The sequence below is a fragment of the Mytilus edulis genome, chromosome 10 (genome assembly GCF_963676685.1).
Source record: "Mytilus edulis chromosome 10, xbMytEdul2.2, whole genome shotgun sequence".
NCBI lineage: Eukaryota > Metazoa > Mollusca > Bivalvia > Mytilida > Mytilidae > Mytilus > Mytilus edulis.
Window position 1 is genome coordinate 45,904,243 of NC_092353.1, and position 24,736 is coordinate 45,928,978.

A 24,736-nucleotide genomic window follows, 5' to 3' on the forward strand; every position below is an offset into this window, starting at 1 on the left:
GTAAGTTCTATTAACAATATAGCCTACCATACAATCAGGCTCCATTGCATAGCAATAGTCCCCAGAGGCATTGGTCTCCACCCACATATGTTCACTGTTAATGGCTTGCTCCTGAAATGGAAAAAAAATATCTTAAAATAATCAGACAAGCATGATCAAAATTTGATGCCTAAAAGTTATATATATGATGATGGATGAATGCTTAATTTTACACAGGTTATTTTTCAACAATTGTCTAGATATCTGTTTTTGCTGTCATCTTCTGATCTGAGAATTAATTGATTGTGTCCTATTTCCCTATTAGGAATTTTTTACCGAGTCTAAGAATTGAATGGAAGGTGGTGCTTACATAGCAGGATATGCTTACTATTACAATGCACCCAGCCCCTTATGAGGGGTAGGACCTTTTTCGGGATGCCAGGATCAGGTTTTTTTAAGCTTGGGATTTCAGGATTGATCCTTTCGGGATCTGGGAACTCCTTTTTCAAATTTTGGGATGTTGGGATTAAAGTGCTTCATGCAGTTCCCACAGGTTTTTTCTCTTTGATGGTATATTTTTATTATTTACCAGTGTTTTTACCTCTTGTTTGCAGTTTGTTATATTTTCTTATCTCTGTCATTTTCTTGGTAGAGTTGGTAATGTATATAGTGTTATGGTAGATTTGTTTGTGTTCAACATTACTTGCAGAACTTTTGCTGTATTTGGTAGCGATCCAGTGGCGGATCCAGGGGGGGGGGGGGGGGGGGGTTCCGGGGGGGGGGGGGGGGACCCCCCTTTTTTTTGCCGCTCAATGTATTTGAATGGGAAAATATAGTTGGAACCCCCTTTTGTCCTGGGTTGGGAACCCCCCCCCCCCCCCCCTCCCCCCCCCCCTTTTTAAAATGGCTGGATCCGCCCCTGCGGTCAGTTTTTTTTAAACTACAAAGTTTTATATAATAGTAAGGAGGGATGACATGATTGCTAATGAGACAACTGTCCACCAGAGGTCAAAGGATGAGAATGTTTTGGCCAGTACTGTTGTCATTTTACTAGCTGCATTCAGTCATTTTTCATCCTTTTTTAAAATGCTGTATTTGTGTTTTGGTGACAAGTTATTTGTTCACTATAATCTTGCCATGGTTTATAAATAAGTGTTTCTTATTTCTTGTTTGTTAAATATAGATTAGATTAGACCGTTGGTTTTCCCTTATGAATGGTTTTACAATAGTCCTTTTTGGGGGCCTTTATAGCTTGCTGTTTGGTGTGAGCCAAGGCTTCATGTTGAAGACCGTACTTTGACATATAATGGTTTACATTTACAAATTGTGACTTGGATGGAGCCTCAGTTGTCTCATTGGCACTCATACCACATCTTCTTATATCTTAATGACTTACCGACCAATCCACGGTGGATCGTAGCTCTCGTTTTCTGTATCCATGTTCTGCATGGCTAGGATGTAAGAGATTGGCATGGTTCTGTGTATTCTTTGATATGGCTTTTCTGGAAAAGAAAACTAAAATTACAATCTTATGATAAACAAATCTGAATGACAGGCACTTGGAGAATTGGATCCTCTTTATACAGAAAAGGAGGGATCCAGACAAGACCATGTAAACTGAACATAATATATAAACTTATACAATTTTATGATTATTTTGTCTTAATTATGGGTTCTTAAATTGGTTCCAATTAAGACTAGTCCTAGTTGCAACATGACAGGAGATGTTTTCCTGCTACTCATCACATGACGAGGCAATTACTGGAAAGATGTTGCCTTAAAAAAAGCATATATCCCATGCATTAAATAGGATGTCATGGTCTTTCTTCAGTTTATGTTATCTTTTTTTTTAGCAACCACAGCATTGCAAGGCTTAGTAATGCATGTTTCTCCATCTTGCTGTCAGTAAATGAGGCTGAACTTACAACCTGTTTTGTACAAATTTACTTATTTTATATGTTGAACTCAATTCAGGGTATCCATAATCCTGGGTATATATTTTTTTTCTCAGCTGAGTCGTTAATTACCACAATTTTTTCCCTACTGTGTCTTTCTTCAATTGGTATTTTTCAAAAAAAGTGTAGAATTTGTACTTGTTTTGAGTCAAAAAAAAACTTGGCATAAATAAAGTTTTATCATTTCCGGTTAAAGATATGATACAGTGATAATTTTACACATTACGTTTCATAGCATTTAAGAGAACATATATAACTTTTCCAGAAAAACAGCATAATTTAGTAATATATAACCAAGAAAGAAAAATATTTACAAAAGTTAATTAATGCTGTCAACAGAAATGACATAACTTAATTACATTGGACTCTGCCAGTTTTCAAGGCTAGACAAAAAATATCGGTCAAAGCTTATTAATTTTCAATCAACTCGATCAAAACAGTTTTTGTATCTCACCAAAATTATAAGGCAATATATTTATTTCTATAAAAGTTTTGACTACGTATATATTTCCGTAACAAAACATGCCTAGATGACAATTCTTAATAAATTGAATTAGCCGGTAATAAACAATTTGTATTTGAGAACAATTCAACGTATCTAAAATCTTCCTTTATTCATAATATGTATACGTCATTTCTTTTCAAATATAACCCATTAGGCTTTTCAAAAACAAACTAATTAAAATTATCCATTCAAAGGAACCATTTTAAAGCCGTAATTCCATCCAGAAACATTAATCCTGATCACTGTTGGCTAAAGGTATAATCCACGATTTCATTATGTGTGTCACATTTTACATCAGCGAGTTATTCTTGGTCCATAATTTCCTATTTATATCAGCGTTTTATTGCAATAAATAGATTATAGCTATTTATGGTATCAATTATCTCTATATTTAGTAGACATCTAAGTTCTTAGAAAATACGCTGCAATCAGATCTCCACTTGACATACGGAGAAATGTTTAAATTAAGAAAATGACGAGCCATAAAAATATTAATACCGCACAGCTTCACTTCAGATACATAAACATATACTATCTAAATAAATCCCTTTATAGACAAATTTTGTATACATTACTTCTTTGAAATAGAAATAGATATTGCTTTACTAAACATTTGCGTCACTAATGGATTATATGGGCAGTTTTATTGGGCTAATTAATAGTTGAAAGTTTTAAATGAATTTCACACAAATATAGAATAATCTGGGACTATCTTTAATTCTGGGAGAAATATATCCCTAAGCTGTATAAACACCAACTTAAATCCTGAATATAAGAAAATTTCGAACTTTTGTTAATATGCATCAGGTTGTCAATTAAGGTAGCACAATACAAAGATTTCATAACTCCAACTCCCAAGTTTTAAAATGCTGTAACTTTCTTAATAATGCTTGAAAATTTATAAAAGTGGTAGTTTTGGATAGCTAACAGATCACTCTTTCAAATAAATGCAATGTTAGTATTATGCAACAATTATGTAACCAATTATAATGTTAACTGTGTCTAAAATATTTTTCACCAAATTTCCACTTTCAAATGAAATTAGCTTCTGCATAGGTATCCCTAGAGGGATGATTTTATTATATGTTATTCCTATGGCCATTATCTACAAAAGGGTGTCTCAGATTTCAGATAGAATGAATAGAACAAATTTTACACCTAATTGAACATTGTCTTCTTTTATGTGGTTAGGATGTCTACACTAATTAGAGATTTATGAGAGAATGGAACACCATAGAGACAATCTGACCCCGGCGAGAAGAAATTCATGACTTCATGAACTATCATGAATGGTTCGTGAATGTTCATGAATGGTACATGAAAATTCATAAATAATTCATAAATGAAGGTTCATGAATCTAATTCATGAACTGTTCATTAAAAGTATTTTATGAATGTTCATGAAGTTTTGATGAATCACTAGCTGCTCATAAAAATTCATGAAATGTTCATTAAAAGTAATGTTCATGAAGTTTTGATGAATCACTAGCTGCTCATAAAAATTCATGAAATGTTCATTAAAAGTATTTATGAATATTTATAACTTACATCACACGTATAAATGAGTATCATAGGTACCGTTTCGACCATTCAGAGTAGAACATTTTACATAATTATTCGTGAAATATCATAAATGTATGGTGTTTTTATTTTTTTATTCCTGCAAAATAAAAAAATAAAATAAGATGAAATAGAAGTTGTAGCTGTATTTTAAGATAGATATTATATACAAAACTAAAATTTTAAAAGGAAAACGTATATTTTAATGAAAGTGAAATACATTTTCAAAACATTTTCAAACACCCATATTAAGGGGAAGTAACTCTTGTGATTTTAAATTTCTACAAACCGGCAAACCCCTCAAATCGGCTGTTTCCGTAGTCCAACGGTCGACCGATTTTGAGAAGTTCACTGAAATACCATAACAGGGACGAATCAACTTCGGGCCGATATTATATGGGACGAGATTGACACCTTGACTTAAACGCACTTGCAAATATGACGTCATATGATTACGCTGGATAACAAAAATGGAGAATCCAAACGCAGATGTTTTCAGATAAGTATTTGATTTAACATATAATGATTATGAAATACAATTTGTTGAGGCAATATAAAACATTTAGGATTTTAATCTGAGCAAAACATCAGAAAGTTTAGGCAGACAATAAATTAATGAAGAATGATAAATTGATATATTGTTGTCACATTCATAACAGACATATCGTAATCTGACATGTAAATGGTACATGGGTATATATGATAATCTGATATGTAGAAATTAAATTGTGTGAATAATATTCATCGTAAATTAAATTGGTGAAACGTTAATAATAATTTAAGTCGCCAGTTTCATCTTCAAGGGATAAAGAGGGGGGGGGGTACTAAATTTGAGTTTAACTTAAACTTCCAATGCAATTTAAGATGCATAATGCTGTTTCTATTGAATGTATTGCTTCATACAATCATTACCTCTTGAACAATTGATTCTTTGTGGATATTTTTGTACTTTTAGGGGATTAAATATGAGCTGCCAGCAATGATATGAAACAGATTTTATGCAGACTCCATTTTAATACCTTTATTCAGCAATTATTGTTGGAAATACAGAGACAGCAAGTTTTGAATTACAGAAAGGAAGAGAAGTTTATGTATCACACATAATTTTTATATTAGTTAATCAGTTTGTGGATTTACCAGTGATAATTCCAGTGGAATCTACTGGAACAATTCATGAACAAGAAAGGTTCATGAACATTTAAGTGTTCATGAACTTCAATGTTCATGAACAATTTATGAACAAAGTTCATGAACAATTCATGAACAAGAAAGGGTTCATGATCATTGTTGTTCATGAACATTTAAATGCTCATGAACCTTTCTTGTTCATGAATTGTTCATGAACATTAAAGTTCATGAACATTACTGTCGATTTTCAGTTCATGAATTGCTCATCAAATGTTCATGAAAATATGATGAACTGTTCATGAAATCTGTTCATGAACAGTTCATGAAATGTTCATGCATATTCATGAATTATTCATTATCATCTCACAGGGGGAGACACCCTTTTGAAGCCCATGATGTGTTGATTAAGATTCCGTTAAAATTTTCTGTATAGTTAAAGAGATGATAGAGCTAAATTCATTCAAGTGAACGTACCCAGATTTTGCCACTAATTACATAATAAATGATTACATAATGATTGCATAATAAAAATATTGCAACCATTTAAAAGAGTAATCTTTTATCTATCTATATATACCTCTTTTATTATTTTCTATGCATACATAAGAAAGTTACAGCATTTTAAAGGTTAGTGATTGGAAGTAAAAAAATCTTTGTATTGTGCTACCTTAAAACTTGTTGTTCCTCATTTAAAAGAAATTGTAAAAAACAGAAAGATGCCAGGAACACAAAAGGCTTATTTTCACAACTTTGAAATATTTATATTTTAGAAATAACAAGAACGATTGATACATACAAAAAACTAAAAGTGCAGAATTCACTGCAGATTGTGATTTATTTGATATTAAACAGTCAAACATTAAAAATAACTCTGACTTCCAAATTATAAACAAACATTGCTACAAGTTATAAAAATAACTTGATAATGAGGATAAATTTCTGCTTCAATCCACTTGATAGAAATCACAACATTTTTTTCTCATTCGTTATAGGTGAGTTAAACACCTACACAATAATAAAAAAGATGCTACACTTCAAATCTGCCAAAACCAATACCTCATCTTTGTAATTCAAATAACAGTTTGATGAGGATAAGTATTTATTCATACTAAGTATTTCACACAGAGTATATAATAATTTAACAGAGACAAGCGTAGGTCAAAAGTTTTGACACCCGCCAAAACTTAATGTGGTGAACTGAAAGCAAAAGTTACATTTTTCCAGTCTAAGTTTTCAAGGTACTTAATTTTCTTTTACATATTTGTGAATAAGATGAAAAGAGTCCAACCTTTTTTCTGTTATTAACTTTAATACATAAGTTTTCTTTAATATTGACACCTTGACAATTCACTAATCAAGATCCATAAGGAGGGCGATTATGAAAAATCTACCTAGTCTTACCACACCCTTTGTCCAAATGTCTATTCCAAACCAGGAACCTTGCCATAGTCTTTGGTAATACAGTCACACATGGGAATAGTGAAGGGGGTAGGACCTTTTTCGGGACATCATAATTGGGTGTCTTTAAGCTCAGGATTTTGGGATTGATCCTTTCAGGATCTAGGAATTCGTTTTTCGAATTTTGGGATGTCAGGATTTAAATTTCTATGAATTCGGGAACTCAGGATTTCATTTTTTTAAGCCCGGGATTTTGGGATCAGGACCCCTCCAACCACCCTCAATAGTCAGTCACACTGGGGACCAGAGAAAACATAACCTTATATACGGTGACCTTTAAAATGAGGAACAAATTGCATAAGTATATTTACAATGGGACAACGATAAGGGAGATCTGACAAGAAAAGTTTTGGGTTAATGGAGAAGACTAGTTTATCGTAGGTTTGACTGTACCATAAGGATTTTTGGTCATTTGGAGAATTTGGTAAGATGGCAGAACTTTGACTGTAGATAGATATCAGATGATGTGGTATGAGTGCTAATGAGACAACTCTCCATTTAAGTCACAATTAGTAAAAGTAAACCATTATAGATTAAAGTATATGCAGTCTTTACAAAAAACAAGAAACACTTATGAACCACATCAACAAACGACTAGAACCACTGAACATCAGGTTCCTGACTAAAATAGTACCAGGTAAAAACACATGCAGCGGGTTTAAACGTTTTGTCCATATTACATTTATTCACAACTATTTCAGACTATCTGGTGAGGATGATATGGTTTTTGAATAATCGAACAAAGAATTGTTCCAAAAATATGAGCACAAATGAAAATACAGAATGAACATATATGCAGGCCATCACATGACCCTGTAATTAACACTTGATTTTAATGCAAATTAAAAAATTATCTCAAAAATTTATCTATGAACCATAATAGCTGTAATAACTAGAACCATGTAGCTTAAATGTTTCATTACCTCTACAGAAACCGATTGAAAGGGATAACATGTTTAATGTCCCGTTAAAACGTCCTATAATGTCCGATAATATTGATAAAGGTCAATAAAAAAGACTTGGATGAATACAGCCAATTGCAAAAAAACAAAATGGAAGAATAACTTCATTCCCAGAAGATAAAATTATCCTGTAAATCCTTAATCATTTATTAACAAATTCTGTTTCCATTTCTTATAATACAATCTAGATAGAGTCAATTCAAGTTCACGCTTTGTATTGTCACAAAATAAATTGTTTTGAACCTCAGTGATGGACGGCTCTCTTGGGACTATTGAAAGGACTGATTACAACTGTTATTATTTTCAGCATGATATGAACACTGAAGAGAGAGAAAATAGTGTCAGTAAGTTTAACTGCACTGAATGCTGATTAATTCTTTTCTTTTGTCCAATATCAAATGATCTGCATGGTCAAAATTAAAAGTCGAAACAATCATTCAATCAACCTCTATGATAGTTATATATATATACATTTTTCATAGATTTAATATATATGGCTACTCAGGGACTTATGACTGATCAGCTTTAGGTTGAAATCATCTATTGCTTCGTCAAAAATAAATAGAAACTTAAAAGGCTATGAGTATTTCTAAAGGTCATATAGATAGATACATGTACCATATCAGTTCAAATTTATCAATGTAATAACAATTGCTGATTTATTGTTGGTTTTTTAATGTCAAGGGTCAAATATTTCATCTGAAAAGTCCTATTTTACTATACTTATTACCATTTGTAAACGAGACTATACAGACAGATTTAAAGTAACAACAATGTATGCTCACTTTGTGTATCATAGAACCAAGAAAAAGACGTGTTATTGACTCAATCAGCTGAGACGTCAAGTAATGCAATTTCTGCTGAAAATCTTCTCAAGTGCACTTGAACCTAATAGACATGAAATCCATTTCAGTATCCAATACATGTTTTCAAATTTATATCAAATCTTTTAAAACTAATATATAATTACAACATCATCCAATAAATGTCTTATATAATTGGATTCAATGTCTGGTAAATCTTAATTCATATTGAAATTTAAATTCATTAAGAAATTTGAAAACTTTCCATCCAATTTTTCAGTAATACAGAGTCATACATTTAAATCAGTCATAGTGTGGATTATAAAGACTATCTTTCTATTTTGATGAGATAATCCTGCAATGTGGATTATGAAGTGCTAGATTATCAGCCATATTGTGGATTATAAGGACTATATTAACTTTCTATTTGGATGAGATAATCCTGCAATGTGGATTATGAAGTGCTACATTATCAGCCATATTGTGGATTATAAGGACTATATTAACTTTCTATTTGGATGAGATAATCCTGCAATGTGGATTATGAAGTGCTACATTATCAGCCATATTGTGGATTATAAGGACTATATTAACTTTCTATTTGGATGAGATAATCCTGCAATGTGGATTATGAAGCGCTAGATTATCAGCCATATTGTGGATTATAAGGACTATATTAACTTTCTATTTTGATGAGAAAATCCTGCAATGTGGATTACGAAGCTCTAGATTATCATGCAGCCATATTGTGGATTATAAAGACTAACATTCTATTTCGATGTGATAATACTGCAATGTGGATTATGAATTGCTAGATTATCAGCAATATTGTATTATAAAGACTAACCAAATTAAATTTTTAAAGAACTTATTGTGTCAAAAACGGGATTTTTTACCATGAGGAGCCACATCGCAAAAGGAAACTCGGGGTTTGCTAATTTACGGATAAATGAATCACACTTCGTACCCCGAAAATTTAACCACATATGTAAAAATGTCTCAGCTTCGAAACAAGCCATCATACATATACAAGTTTATGATATTGGCTGAGCAACAGAAGAAAACGTTACCATTACCGCCTATGTAGAAACAATTAATGTGCATATTGCCCCACATGCACCAACATGACACACAAATCACAATGAAATATCACTTCCCATGTACTGATGGACACAAAATGGTTTTCTTATAATAAATAACTCAAATATACTTGATGCATTTAATAAACATGACAAAAATGCTTTATAGGAATATCTGAGACATTTTTTTCCAATATACTCTGCTCACAGCAATTCATAAATCTGACAATCAAATCTGGATTATGTCATGGCACTGTGTAATTTAAGTACCAGAACAAAAGACCTAAAGATGAGCCTGACCTTTCTTTTTTAATTACAATAACTAATCAATTTTTATTAGTCATCCATGATGGTGGTCCTAACATACTGATAATCTTGATCCAAATATTAATATGCCTTTCACAAGTCAGGCGAATATAAAAAAGATGTGGTATGATTGCCAATGAGGCAACTCTCCACAATAGACCAAAATGACACAGAAATTAACAATTATAGGTCACCGTATGGCCTTCAACAATGAGCAAAGCCCATACCACATTATAAGTCAGCTATAAAAGGCTCTGAAATGAGAATGTAAAACAATTCTAAACTAACGGCCTTATTTAAATCAAAAATAATGTATCTTTGTATTTTTTTTGGTATTGATGAAATTTGGTAGTATCTATTTTATTTTTATTATGCAGACCCAGAAGCTGATTTCTATTTCTTCAATGTTATCGCTATAATAATGTGCTCTGAATTTTCTGATTCTAAGGTAGTGTTACTCATTTCAAATTATAGCATAATGTGTCATAGAAAGTGAATGCTCCTACTCAAGGTGTGAAATTTTCCAACCTAAAATTCAAACTCTGTCTGGGTGTTTTGGTTCTTATAGTGTTGTGTATGACTTTCATAAAAATTTGGAAAAGACAAACTTAAGTTAAAGTGAAGAAACAAAAATATTTGTAATTTTCTAAGTAAAAAGGGGCATAACTCTTAAACTGTAAGTGAATTACTGTCCAATTATTTTACTCTTTGAGCTTTGGTTCTAATAGCATTGTCTTCAAGTTAAGCCCTATGCTAGCCCTTATACCTAACTTTAAACAAGCCCTATGCTAGCCCTTATACCTATAGCTAACCTTACACATACCCTATGCTAGCCCTTATACCTTACATTACACAAACCCTATGGTAGCTCTTATATCTAACCTTACATGAGCCCTGTGCTAGGCCTAATACCTAACTTTACACAAGCCCTATGCTAGCCCTTAAACCTAAACTTACACAAGCCCTATGCTAGCCCTTAAACCTAACTTTACACAAGCCCTATGCTAGCACGTATACCTAACTTTACACAAGCCCTATGCCAGCCCATATACCGGTACCTTACTTTACACAAGCCCTATGTTAGTCCTTAAATCAACCTTAAACAACGGGGAGGCCCTATGGTAGCCCTTATACCTAACTTTACACAAGCCCTATGCCAGCCCTTATACCTAACTTTACACAAGCCCTATGCCAGCCCTTATATCTAACCTTACACAAGCCCTATGCCAGCCCTTATACCTAACCTTACACAAGCCCTATGCTAGGCCTTATACCTTACTTTACACAAGCACCATGCTAGCCCTTTGACCAAATACAAACTGTAATTGAAACTGAAGCCTTTCCATTTATTCATCTATCCCCTTATACTGATGTGTTACTTTAAATTTGGTAGTAGAGTATTTGCTTTTAATGCTTTAACAGTTTACATGTGTTGTACTTTTGCATGGATTAGTTGAGTAAGTACAGCATGTGTGTAACCCTGATTAATTCTGTAACATGCTGATTATCATTAGACATGTACATATCGGTGCTATCTTTAGACTTAATGTTTTCTGTAAATAATCTGGAGAAGATGGAATGTTAATCTATTAGTTATCTTCTTCAGTATCACATGCTTGTGATTAACATCAATACATGTATAATAATAAACAGACTTTTACATCCATAACACTATGTATAAAAAAAATTGTTGGACACACTGCTTGAGTATCAATGATCCAAGTTCTATAAATTGGAAAGCATATTTACTGGAGGACTAATATTTCAAAGATGATCGAGGAAATAATCATTTCAGACAGATATGTATAATGAATTCCCATTCATATAATCAGACAACTGTAAATTATTAAGCCATGATCCAGCTATATATCTCAAAATCATAATTCCTGCAGCCAACTAATAACTGTGACTTGATTGTAAGCATTGCTGTCCTGTAATGCATGTAAACATTACAATTCATTCAAAGTTCTAACCAAATTGCAATTTGTTTCATGAAATTTATTGATTCAAATGGTGCAGACATTGTTCCTGGGGTTGGACGATCAATGCATTTGAAAGGGGACATATGGTTGAAAAAAAACACTTTTAAAATGGCTGGATCGATCTGCCCCTGTAGAAGGTTTCAATATAATTGTGGCATATTTGTAACAACACAGATCGGTCTCTGTTAAATTCCATGGATTTAAACTAAAACACTTCCAGAACATTTGATATCGTCTTTCTTAAAACTTTGGATGTCCAACACATATTTGCACCATTTCAACCCAAATTTCAAATATATGTTTTGTCAATATTTCCAATTAGCAAAGTTTATCATATTTCATGTGTTTAAGTAATTTATTATTCTCATTTTTATCACCATCTTATTTTTGAATCTTTCAACCAGTATTGAGTGACGCTTTCATCAAAATCTATTACTTATTTATTTCTATATTTATCTATTTCCATAAAATAATGATTAAAATTCATAAATTTATGAATAATTGAAGGATTTTTCATGTTTTCTGGTTGTAAAATTGGGTCTAAAAACATTAAAGTGTTAGAAATTGATCATGACATCTTTTCAAACACAAACATAAGGAGTGTTGGTACTGATATCTAAAGTAATAATCAATACTAGAGTATAGATAATCTACCTTTTTAAAACTGCAAAGCAAAAAAAATTGAAATTACCTGTTTTAAAAAATCAATACAAATCTATCATTTTTGCTTACAGCATCTTTAAGAAGAAAAGGAAGTATTTACCAGCATATACTTTAGTATATATATATTGAAATATGGTCACCAGCAACAAAACTGATGCTTACAAGGGTCATAATAATGACAGCAGAATTTTTTGTTTTTTGTTCTTATGCATAGTATTCATTGTCAATAATATCATGCAATTCTTTTTCTTCAATATTTTACAAAACTATTTCCTTCATTTTGTTGGGCTTTTACATTCTAGTAGTACTTTTTACCCCAGTAAGACTTTGAATATATAACAAAGACATCTCATTTTATCTTTTCAATTCTGAAGAAAGTAATTCCTAGCATTTTTTTTTTTATATACTATTGTGAAGCAGTACATCATCTTGTAACAATGGCATTCTATGATGTTTTAAATCTCTAGATACCTTTATTCTAATATATATAACAATATATAGTTAATATAAACTATTTAGTTGAATAAAAAACACTACTGGAAGATTGCCGAACACACCTGACACAATGTTAATACCAAGTCTACCTCCTATAAAGAAAACCAGTCTAGTTGTAAACCAATGCTGCTGAGACCAAATTAGATCTGGGTTATTTTGAAATGTTCTGAAATACTTGTCTGTCAGCAAAATATAAATATAACAAAATGTATACCAATCTAAAACAAGATACATATTGTAGACTTTTACTCACTAATTATATGAGGGGGGATAGGAGGGGTCTTGATCCCGAAATCCTGGACTTGAAAAAACGAAATCCCGAGGTCCCGAATTTAAATAAAGCAAATCCCGACATCCCAAAATCTGAAAAAAAGGATTCCCAGATCCCGAGCTTAAAAACACCCGATCCCGGAGTCCCGATAAAGGTTTTATCCCCCTCTTATATCCCTGTTCACAGTAGGTCAAATGAAGAGTGTGTCTGTGAATGTAACCTATATTTCATACGGACATAACAATAACAAAAAAAATATTAAAACAATTAAAAACATGTCAAAAGTAGATATAAGAAGATGTGGTACGAGTGGCAAAAGAAACAACTCTCCATCCAAGTCACAATTTGTCACAAAAAGTAAGCCATTATAGGTAAAGGTAGGGTCTTCAACACCGAGCCATAATGGGTCATCATCCGAACAGCAAGCTATCAAGGGCCCACAAAATTACTAGTGTAAAACCATTCAAACAGGAAAACCAACAATCTATCTATATAAAAAATGACAAACGAGAAACATTCAGAATGATCCACATCAACAAAAGACAACTACTGAAGATCAGATTCCTGACTTAGGACAGGTGCAAACATTAATGCAGCCAGTTTAAAAGGTTCATTTATATGGCAAAACCTGAAGGTTCAATTGTACTTTATCTTTAGTTATTTCCTACTTCTTGTACTGGGTTTCTTCATTGTGCTCAATCTTTGACATGCATCATTAATACAAATTATTTGATTGCAATGACTTCAGGATCGAATTGTCTTCTTAATTCTTAGCTAGCCCACACATTTATTTTGTCTTCTCAGCTATTGCGTATTTTCCTGTTTTTTGTTGTAATCTATAACATTTGACATTTTCTAGAACAGAAAACCTTGCATCAAATTTAACAGTAAATGATGACATGTGTACAAAAGTATATTCGTAAAGACATGTCACACTAAACCAGAATATAAGAATCCTTACAAGTGCCACACTGACTGAGATTAGAGGCTTACAAAGCCTTGTACTTTAACTTTACATTCTTACCAATGTTAAAAATCAATTTTCAAAGGGTTTTTGAACCACACAGTCAGTTGTAAGCTTTTTAATTATTATGGATGTTGATGTAATGAACTTAACCAATAAGTATTTTCTAACTACAGTAGATTCAAATAAAAAAAAAATTCAATACATATTGCAACATTAAGTGAAAACTGCAGTAAATAGTAAAACACATTTTAATTGAAAATCTTGTCAAAAACTAGTTTTGATAATAATGAACAAATGTATGTATGTAACCCAAAAGAACTTTTCAGCTTATTTAAGGAATGACTGTAATATTTTTTCTGTCTATGAAGAAATAACATAAAAAATGTGGTGCACACTGAATAACGCGCGTAGCGGGTTATTTACAGTGTGCACCACATTTTTTATGTTATTTCGAATAGACAGAAAAAATATTACAGTCATTTCTTATAATTTAATTCTAAATTCCATTTTAAACCGTAGAAAACCATGAAAAAACGTTGATGACGTCACGGTCACATGACTAAGTTATGTCTATGGGCTCATAACAAAATAACATCAGCCAATCAGGAGACGCGTTACATCCAAAATTAAATTATAAATGAATTGAAATAAAAAATATTTTTTGGCTTAAAATTAAACAGTGTAGTTCTCAAGAGACAGGTTCCTAAAATGTACCATAATATAGTGTGTGTCCATTAATGACCACTCAGACCTCCAAAAACAATCTTTTTCAAATTGCAATGATTATCAGCAAATAATCAAAGTGAAAACTGTACAACAGACCCCTTGGAATAGCATTTTTTCTTAAGGCATCAATATTGATTCTCGCCAAAATAAATGTTTTATTTTCACTAATATTAATTGGAACATAAATCAGAAATGAGGTAATACCAAAACTTCAAATTTCTGAAATATAGGTCAACTGAAATAGCTTATATAGTCAAATACATTACCAACTTAAAACTATTCTACAATAGTGTAAACACACAGAGTATTAAAGAGAAGCAACATATACCTGAATGGGATATTGCAACTCATAAGTCGAAAATAGTCAACTGAAATAGCTTATATAGTCAAATACAACCAACTTAAAACTATTCTACAATAGTGTAAACACACAGAGTATTAAAGAGAAGCAACATATACCTGAATGGGATATTGCAACTCATAAGTCGAAAATAGTCAACTGAAATAGCTTATATAGTCAAATACAACCAACTTAAAACTATTCTACAATAGTGTAAACACAGAGTGTATTATAGAGAAGAAACATATACCTGAAGGGGATATTCCAACTTATAAGTCGAAAATAGTCAACTGAAATAGCTTATATAGTCAAATACAACCAACTTAAAACTATTCTACAATAGTGTAAACACACAGAGTATTAAAGAGAAGCAACATATACCTGAAGGGGATATTGCAACTCATAAGTCGAAAATAGTCAACTGAAATAGCTTATATAGTCAAATACAACCAACTTAAAACTATTCTACAATAGTGTAAACACAGAGTGTATTATAGAGAAGAAACATATACCTGAAGGGGATATTCCAACTTATAAGTCGAAAATAGTCAACTGAAATAGCTTATATAGTCAAATACAACCAACTTAAAACTATTCTACAATAGTGTAAACACACAGAGTATTAAAGAGAAGCAACATATACCTGAAGGGGATATTGCAACTCATAAGTTGAAAATAGTCAACTGAAATAGCTTATATAGTCAAATACAACCAACTTAAAACTATTCTACAATAGTGTAAACACAGAGTGTATTATAGAGAAGCAACAATATACCTGAATGGGATATTGCAACTCATAAGTTGAAAATAGTCAACTGAAATAGCTTATATAGTCAAATACAACCAACTTAAAACTATTCTACAATAGTGTAAACACACAGAGTATTAAAGAGAAGCAATATATACCTGAAGGGGATATTCCAACTTATAAGTCGAAAATAGTCAACTGAAATAGCTTATAAGGCTTATATAGTCAAATACAACCAACTTAAAACTATTCTACAATAGTGTAAACACACAGAGTATTAAAGAGAAGCAATATATACCTGAAGGGGATATTCCAACTTATAAGTCGAAAATAGTCAACTGAAATAGCTTATATAGTCAAATACAACCAACTTAAAACTATTCTACAATAGTGTAAACACAGAGTGTATTATAGAGAAGCAACAATATACCTGAATGGGATATTGCAACTCATAAGTTGAAAATAGTCAACTGAAATAGCTTATATAGTCAAATACAACCAACTTAAAACTATTCTACAATAGTGTAAACACACAGAGTATTAAAGAGAAGCAATATATACCTGAAGGGGATATTCCAACTTATAAGTCGAAAATAGTCAACTGAAATAGCTTATATAGTCAAATACAACCAACTTAAAACTATTCTACAATAGTGTAAACACACAGAGTATTAAAGAGAAGCAATATATACCTGAAGGGGATATTCCAACTTATAAGTCGAAAATAGTCAACTGAAATAGCTTATATAGTCAAATACCTAACCAACTTAAAACTATTCTACAATAGTGTAAACACACAGAGTATTAAAGAGAAGCAACATATACCTGAAGGGGATATTCCAACTTATAAGACGAAAATAGTCAACTGAAATAGCTTATATAGTCAAATACAACCAACTTAAAACTATTCTACAATAGTGTAAACACACAGAGTATTAAAGAGAAGCAACAATATACCTGAAGGGGATATTCCAACTCAGAAGTCGAAAATAAACTGACAACACCAAATAGACTAACTTTGATGGTTAACACTGGTCAGATATTAAAATAATTTCTTGTACAAATAAAGACCACAAGAAACTGGTGTAAATATGAATAACATTATTATTAAGGACCCGAAATGCTAGCCTGATTGCCTGGTTTGGTTTAATATTGCAAATTTTTCAATGGGATCTGACATATCTCCAGAGCATCATTGAATTACGATTTGGTCAGGCAAAATAAAATAATATTCATTTGCTTTAACCAGATGTCCTGCACAAATTTCCTAAAAGCTTATTTTAAATCCACACAATGCGCAGAAAATCTAAATAAATGATTTTTTTCCTTACTAGACCTATTACTTTTAGTGTTTTAACTTAGGGAATGGATACCAAGGGACTTGTTGCATTCTTCTTCCTGATAGGGACACCTCAATTATTTATCAACAGTAATTTACCGATCTTTTCCTGACCAGAATTCTCACGATAACTTGTTTCTTAGCAAGAAAAAAAATAAATTATTAATCCCTTTTCTTCTTCCTTATCTAGGTTAATCATGCACCAGTCTAAGAAAACTTACACACTGTAATATTAGAATAAATTGTCCTACTTTTTTTCCTAAAATAGATACTTTTTGGTATTCTTACTTGAATGTGTTTTTCTATATTTTAGCTGAAGGTGTTATATGGTATTCTTGCTGAAGGTAATAAGACAATATTGTTTTACTTGATATTAATAGGAGGCAGTCATCTTGGATTGGTGGTTCTTTTCATAAGTTACTTATAAAGGATTTTAATGTACCGTATTCGGCCGTGTATAGTACGCAGTTATGTATAGTCCGCACCCCCTTTTCATCCCCTTAAAATCGAGAAAAAAAAAACAGTCTAGTTCACTGTTAAAATCCACTGGAAGTAATCTATTTTTCATGTTTTTTATAAAAATAATAAATTTTGTTTTATTTATTTCATGAAAAATAATGAAATGGTAGAGCTTTTCATCAGGTAATTAATATTTGATAATTTTATAAAAGTAATTATTAATCAAAATATCCCTTTTAAAATCAACATTTGTCTAAGTATGTCCAAGCTGATATATAATATAACAGAAATAATTTGAATATTATGGAACAAAAGAAAAAAGAGATCAAACATTTATCTAAATTAATTAGCAGTAATCAAAATTTTTAAACTATTTAATCTTATATAATCTTTTCATTGATCATGTTGTTATATTGCCTGGGGATTATAATATTTAACATCTGTCAAAACTTGACATCATTATTTAATTGCTACACACCCATACTTAATCCTTAATTACCCCTCTTGATTACCTATACAGGATGTCACACCTTTACTTTGACTAATCAATTTTGAAGAGAAAAGTTTAAAAAGAATAAGAATTAATTGAAATAAATATAATTAACGTCTCCAATATACATTATTAGTGCAGAAAAAAACGAAATTAAAAAAAAAAAAAAATTTTTTTTTTTTTTTTATAAATTTCGAAAACCGTCTATAGGTGTGTATAGTCCGCACCCCTTGTACAAACTACAGATTGAAGGAAAAAAAGTGCGGACTATACATGCCCAAATACGGTATGCAATCATTTTAACTAAGAAGAACCTGCATAATTTAAAATATTTAATCGTCTACCTTTAAATATTTTTAGGAACTGTGCAACAAATAGTTACACTTAAATATGAATCAAAAACTAGTGATTTGGACAAGGGAGATAATTTTATCATATACATAAGTATTGAAACATCATGGCCCTTAAGGGAAAAGTTTCATAATTTATTAAAATTCAATCATAAATCCATTTCATAATATAGGTATTCATGTCTCATGGGTTTTCATACTATTAAGAATGCATTGTGACATCAATATTTCCTTTGAAAAAGCATGCATAGTACGAATTCATATGGCGTACATTTCAAGCATAATGATCTGACCATATATAAAATTTATTTCAATTTATTTCCTTTCATTACTTGTACACTAAATAAACTATGGGTTGAGTTCAATATCGTTCATGCAGTTGAACCTCCACCCCTTTTATCCTGGGTCAGAAATCCCCCTGTTAAACCCTTGTAAACCATCAACAGTTTTTATAAAGGTTTCTAAAACAGAAACTTTACTGTCAAGTCGACAGTTTTGATAGATATAATTACAACCTGAATACTTTAGAGCATTGAAAAAAAATTGAAACTAACAGGAAAGGATTCATAAACTGATAATGGAGTAAATGAAGCAAACTTCAGAATCTATGTTTTAAGAGTAAGCTGACAAAACTTACGCATGACCAGGAGAAGTCTGAATTGCTTTGTAACGAGATTCCTCTTCAGTCGGCAGATTAACATCGACAGAACTTGATCGGATTTGCTTTGAACTGTCTGAATCTTCATCAAAGGAAGCTTGTCTTTTGACCATTGGCCGAGTCGTATTTGACACATTGTCTGAAGTTGAGCCTTTACATAAACATCCATCGAAGGACGTCGATCGTTGTTGTTTGATCACGGGTACTTGTAAAGTGAGCGCATTTGTATAATCTCCTTCGGTTGAATTATCTATACTTGAATCATTTCCTGTTGGATTTAATTCTATATAGTCATCATCCGCGAAATATAAATTTTCCGATTTTGAAAATGTATTTTCATTTGAGCAAATTTCTGTTTTTGCATTCTGTCCATTTGTCTTTGTTTGTTCACTAATATATTCGCTATTTTCAGTTTCTTCTGTATCAGTTTCCGATTCATATGAGCTATCTGAAAAATCTTCATCTGATGAGCTAAAACTTCCACTTGAGGAAAACAAATTTTCGTCAGCTTCGTTTCCAAGGTAAAATTTACTATGTGTATGTTTTTCGATCTCTTCTAAACTGTCTTTATAAGCTTGTTCAACATATACACAGTGTACACATAATTTTGGAATTTCTATTGAAGGTCTATGTTTTTGATATCTACTTAATTTAAAGCTTTTCCTCCTCCTTTCTTTAATTCCAGGATCGGAAAGATTCTCATCGGACGATGTACTCCATGAGCGATCTCCACCTGCGTTACATGAATCGAAAGATTGACAGCGCCGCCCTGGTCTAGGAACAGCTAAACAGTCCTTCTCTTTATGTAAGCTAGCCGAATCAAAACTTGAGGATCGCCCCCTCTGTTCGAGTCCAGGAACCTCTAAACATTTTATATCCTTCGGTTCATCAATAGATGTGGTCCTTTTTTGTCTTGGTAAACAAATTTTTGGAACTTCTAAGGATGGAGATCCTGAACGTGCTCGTTTAAAGATGTTCATAATTCGATAATCAAACAAATATAAATTTATGAAATTTTACCTCCATAATTGTTGACCACTGTGTATATCTAAAATCCATGACTGCTTCAATGACTATCAACTGTCACACTGTTTTGTTACTGTGTCTCATGTTTTCAATATATCCTTGATATTTTTATAGTTGGTTTTACAGAATCAATATTGTGTCAGCTATTACCGCACTGTAATTAGTTCATTCTCATTTAAGGCAATTAGATCACAGAATTATCTTTGGGTGAAAAAAAAATATTTTCTGACTTATTTCCAATTTCCTTTGTAAAACTGCTACGCTAATTTCAGTCTAGTGCATTTAAACCAGTTAAACTACTAAATAACATTTCAGAATTACAATCTGCCGAGATGAACGTCCAAGTACAAATGTACATTTCCCCATTGTCAATGATACAATTATTTCCAGAATGAAAGAAAACGGTGTAAAAAATGACTGCAAACTTCCGATCCGTGTATCAATCTTAGAATCAATAACCTATAGTAAACACTGTCAATAGTAAAGGTACCGTACGTAGCTCACATTGACGTCTACTTCTATGAAATAAGCGATAATTACCCTATTGTTTCTCAATTCATAATCCAATACAACCTTACGATACTGTTTTTTTATAAAAGTAAAAAAAATAACATGCAACAGTCATTGACCTAAGTTTATGTCAACGATCAGTCTCATCAACAAGTCAATTTAATTCTTAAAGCTGTTTATACTAATCTTTCATGCAGACAAGTCCTCAAAGACATAATGTAAACAGAATTAATAAATTCCAAGGTACCGTTGATTTTTAGAATCCTGTTTACCTCTACAGGTGCATTCCACTGAGTAAATAAAAAATAAATATCACGTTGTCAACAAAAACATTTTCAATATTTATATCCATATAAGTTCAACAAAGTACTTTCTCACAAAACATCAGCTTCAAACTTAAAGGTCTCAAAACATCAATAGTCATTAAAAAATAAAATTCTAAAATCATCTGATATTTACATCTATAATTAATAACACATGTTGTACATTTCTCCCGATAATTTTTGATTTCACCATCATATTTTCCATCTATATATCAGAAGAGAATTTTTCAAATCCATCAACAGTAATGATTTTCTTAATTAATCCAGGGGGTTATAATTTCCTGCTAAACTCTGTTATAAATTCCTTGATCAGCTGATCTTCATACAGCTTAAGATCACAACCACAAACTGTAACACTCAGTCGTCTGTTTCCTATATTTTTCCAAGTTTATTATGAAAACAGAAGAATTGTCGAAACAATAAGACTTCGTAGGCAGATAATGATTTACATTACATACGCAACATCTTGGATGCAATTTCATCTTAGTAAATATAGATGATCTATTAGTGAAATACCTATATTGTTAATCCAAAGTTATTAGTCCACATAATGAAGAAATTTCTCTAACATGTATATTTTTCTGACCTGGGAAAATTAGATCCAGTTATATCATGGGCTGTACATGTGATATATATTGGTATGAACAATAAACAACAGTTACTATTTGTTTAAAATGCAAGAGCAGATAATTAAATAAAAACTCAATTTTGGGGGGTTGCTCAGACTTTAAAGGGGTAACCTTAAAAAATGCAGTGTTGAAATTATAATTGCTAAGGTGTTTTTAAGGTACTAAATTATTTGATTTTACTTAATGTCCATTGGCAAATATTTCATGAACATTCATTTATAGCAATATACCCAGGTTCTCTATCAATTCAGAATTCAATACTGAATTGAATCATAATTGCAATTTTTGGCACATGATAATAATGTACAATAAATTAACATATTTTCTTTATATGTTCGTTTACTTTTCTACATTGGCTAGAGGTATAGGGGGAGGGTTGAGATCTCACAAACATGTTTAACCCCGCCGCATTTTTGCACCTGTCCTAAGTCAGGAGCCTCTGGCCTTTGTTATATATATAGTCTTGTATTATTTTAATTTTAGTTTCTTGTGTACAATTTGGAAATTAGTATGGCGTTCATTATCACTGAACTAGTATATATTTGTTTAGGGGCCAGTTGAAGGACGCCTCCGGGTGCGGGAATTTCTCGCTACATTGAAGACCTGTTGGTGACCTTCTGCTGTTGTTTTTTTCTATGGTCGGTTGTTGTCTCTTTGGTACATTCCCCATTTCCATTCTCAATTTTAGCTTGTATAATATAACATTCATGAATAATTGAAAGTAAAGAAGGATGTTTAAACTGAAGAGATTTTTCACTTGCTCCATTTTTCTCAGGGATGAAAAAAATGTGCATTAATTTCTAAATCATGGTAAATCTAAAGTTAAATCATCTAAAGTTCAGCTGTTTTACCTGGGTAATTTCAAAGCCAACAGCTAACAATTTTTCAAATAGCTTAATTCTCTTGTAATTAAGATAAATGGACAACTGTTAATGTACAAGCTGAGATGGATCGCCTCTGTTGTAAATAAATCTTCACTCTTGAACTTAAAAAAAAACTGTTTTCCTCTAAATATTAATTTACAATTTTGTAATTATCTTACTTTCATGGGGTAGATACCAATCAGTTCAAATATGATCCTTAAAATGTGCTTTATCTGCAGACTGCTTAAATCCTAAAAATCACTTTATCCTAGCAATATATGCAATGTAAACAAAACACTGTTGTTTTAAATCAAATTTCATCAAAAATGCAGAAAATTGTTTATAGAGATCTTACTATACTACAATTCTCAATCTAAACAAACAGTCACTATTTTAAAGTGTTACTTTTATGCTTAAAAGCTTGTTATAAGTTCAACTTCAAGAGAACAGGTCAATACCATTTACTTGAAGAGGAACTTAATTACCTTTCTACTTTCTTCGCCGTGGCATTCTGGATCAAGACAATATAGTATTTTTCAACATTTTTTTCTTGGTTTTTTTTCTTCTCTCTAGTGTAAAGATATTGGAATTTTTCATAATTTATCATAAAATTTTAACCATTTCTCAACAGCACTGCTCAAAACCCAGTTACTTTGGATTCAGTTCTTTTTGAGGGACACTAGTTTTTGTAGATTGAGTTTGCTTAAGTCTAAATACATTAACTTAAAAAAATATATATTAAACTATCAAACATTGAAATTTGTGTTGATGCCTTCATCAAAAAATTCCATGAAATACTGGTATCCTACTATTAATAATGAATCGACACCACTAGAAATCTAAAAGCACCAAACTGGGCTTAGTAATTGTGAAAAGGGTTACAGCTCAATAGATATAGGAAGATGTGGTGTGAGTGCCAATGAGACAACTCCATCCAAAATAACAATTTATAAAAGTAAACCATTATAGGTCAATGTACGGCCTTCAACAAGGCGCCTTGGCTCATACCGAACAACATGCTATAAAGGACCCCGAAATTACTAGTGTAAAACCATTCAAACGGGAAAACTAAGGGTCTAATCTATATAAAAAACGAGAAACGAGAAACACATATAAATTAAAAAACAAACGACAACTACTGTACATCAGATTCCTGACTTAGGACAGGTGCAAACATTTGCAGCGGGATTAAACGTTTTAATGGTACCAAACCTTCTCCCTTTTTCCGAAACAATAGCATAACATCACAACATAGAAAAACACACAATAAAATATCAATTGGAAGGCTTAACTCTATCAAAAAACGTAAACTAACACACTATGAACGAATACAATATTTGTTTACATAAAAAAAGCAAAAAGATAAAATTTCTCTCCTAGCCGCGATAGAATCCCCCCCCCCCCCCCCCCCACAAACTGTATTTATGTATAGCTTTAAATAAAAGGAGATGAAGCTATACAATTATACATTTTCAATGAGACAGCAACCCAGAGACATCAAATACCATTTACGACATCTATTCATTTTTTCCCTTAATTAGTGATATATAAATTGGATTCTAGGTTTACTCCCACATTGCCATCAAAATAGTGATTTTATAGACCTCAGGTCAGACGTGTTGCTGCTTCTTTAAACCACATTATCTAAACAATTTAAATAAAGAACGATATCAATCATGTAGAATATCAGAACGCTCAACATAAAGTCTTCAAAAATGTGTCAGCTCAGAAACAATTTCGAGAAATTTCATTTTGAATTCTGAAAATTTTTAAACCTGGAGAAAAAAAATTGTATTTATATTGAATATCAAGCAGTAAAATAACAAAAATACTGAAATCTGTGGAAAATTCTAAATGAAAAGTCCATAAGCCAATGGCAAAATTAAAAGTTCAAACAGTTAACATATCAAACAAATAGATAACAACTGTCATATCACTGACTTGGTACAGGCTTTTATGTAGAAAACAGTGGATTAAACCTGGTTTTATATCTAGCTAAACCTCTCACTTCAAGGTCTTTTTTATGTGGCCGTAAACAAATCAGCTTAACTTTCAAAGTTTCCTTTTTCAGTTTGAAGCTTAGGCAATAATTTGTTACTAGTGTGTTTCCGCCAGTGAATTATATTTCCAAAATTTCAACCCTTTCCATAGATTGTTATTAA

The 24,736-nt window shown here is 31.6% G+C and overlaps 1 protein-coding gene across 50 annotated transcripts in view; it reads right to left on the bottom strand.

Annotated features, from left to right (window-relative positions):
• The window catches only part of LOC139491293 (diacylglycerol kinase zeta-like), a 203,098-nt gene that overhangs the window by 86,000 nt on the left and 92,362 nt on the right, over nucleotides 1–24,736 (bottom strand). For 33 of the 50 annotated variants that reach the window (XM_071278899.1, XM_071278893.1, XM_071278886.1 and 30 more), the window contains 2 exons: nucleotides 1,376–1,481; nucleotides 28–111 (listed from right to left, as the gene is read on the bottom strand). In XM_071278899.1, the coding sequence (XP_071135000.1) occupies nucleotides 28–111; nucleotides 1,376–1,481 (190 nt within the window). Of the gene's footprint in view, nucleotides 1–27; nucleotides 112–1,375; nucleotides 1,482–19,202; nucleotides 20,967–24,736 lie in introns of those variants that run through there. The other 17 variants (XM_071278853.1, XM_071278860.1, XM_071278857.1 and 14 more) reach the window with 7 other exon arrangements.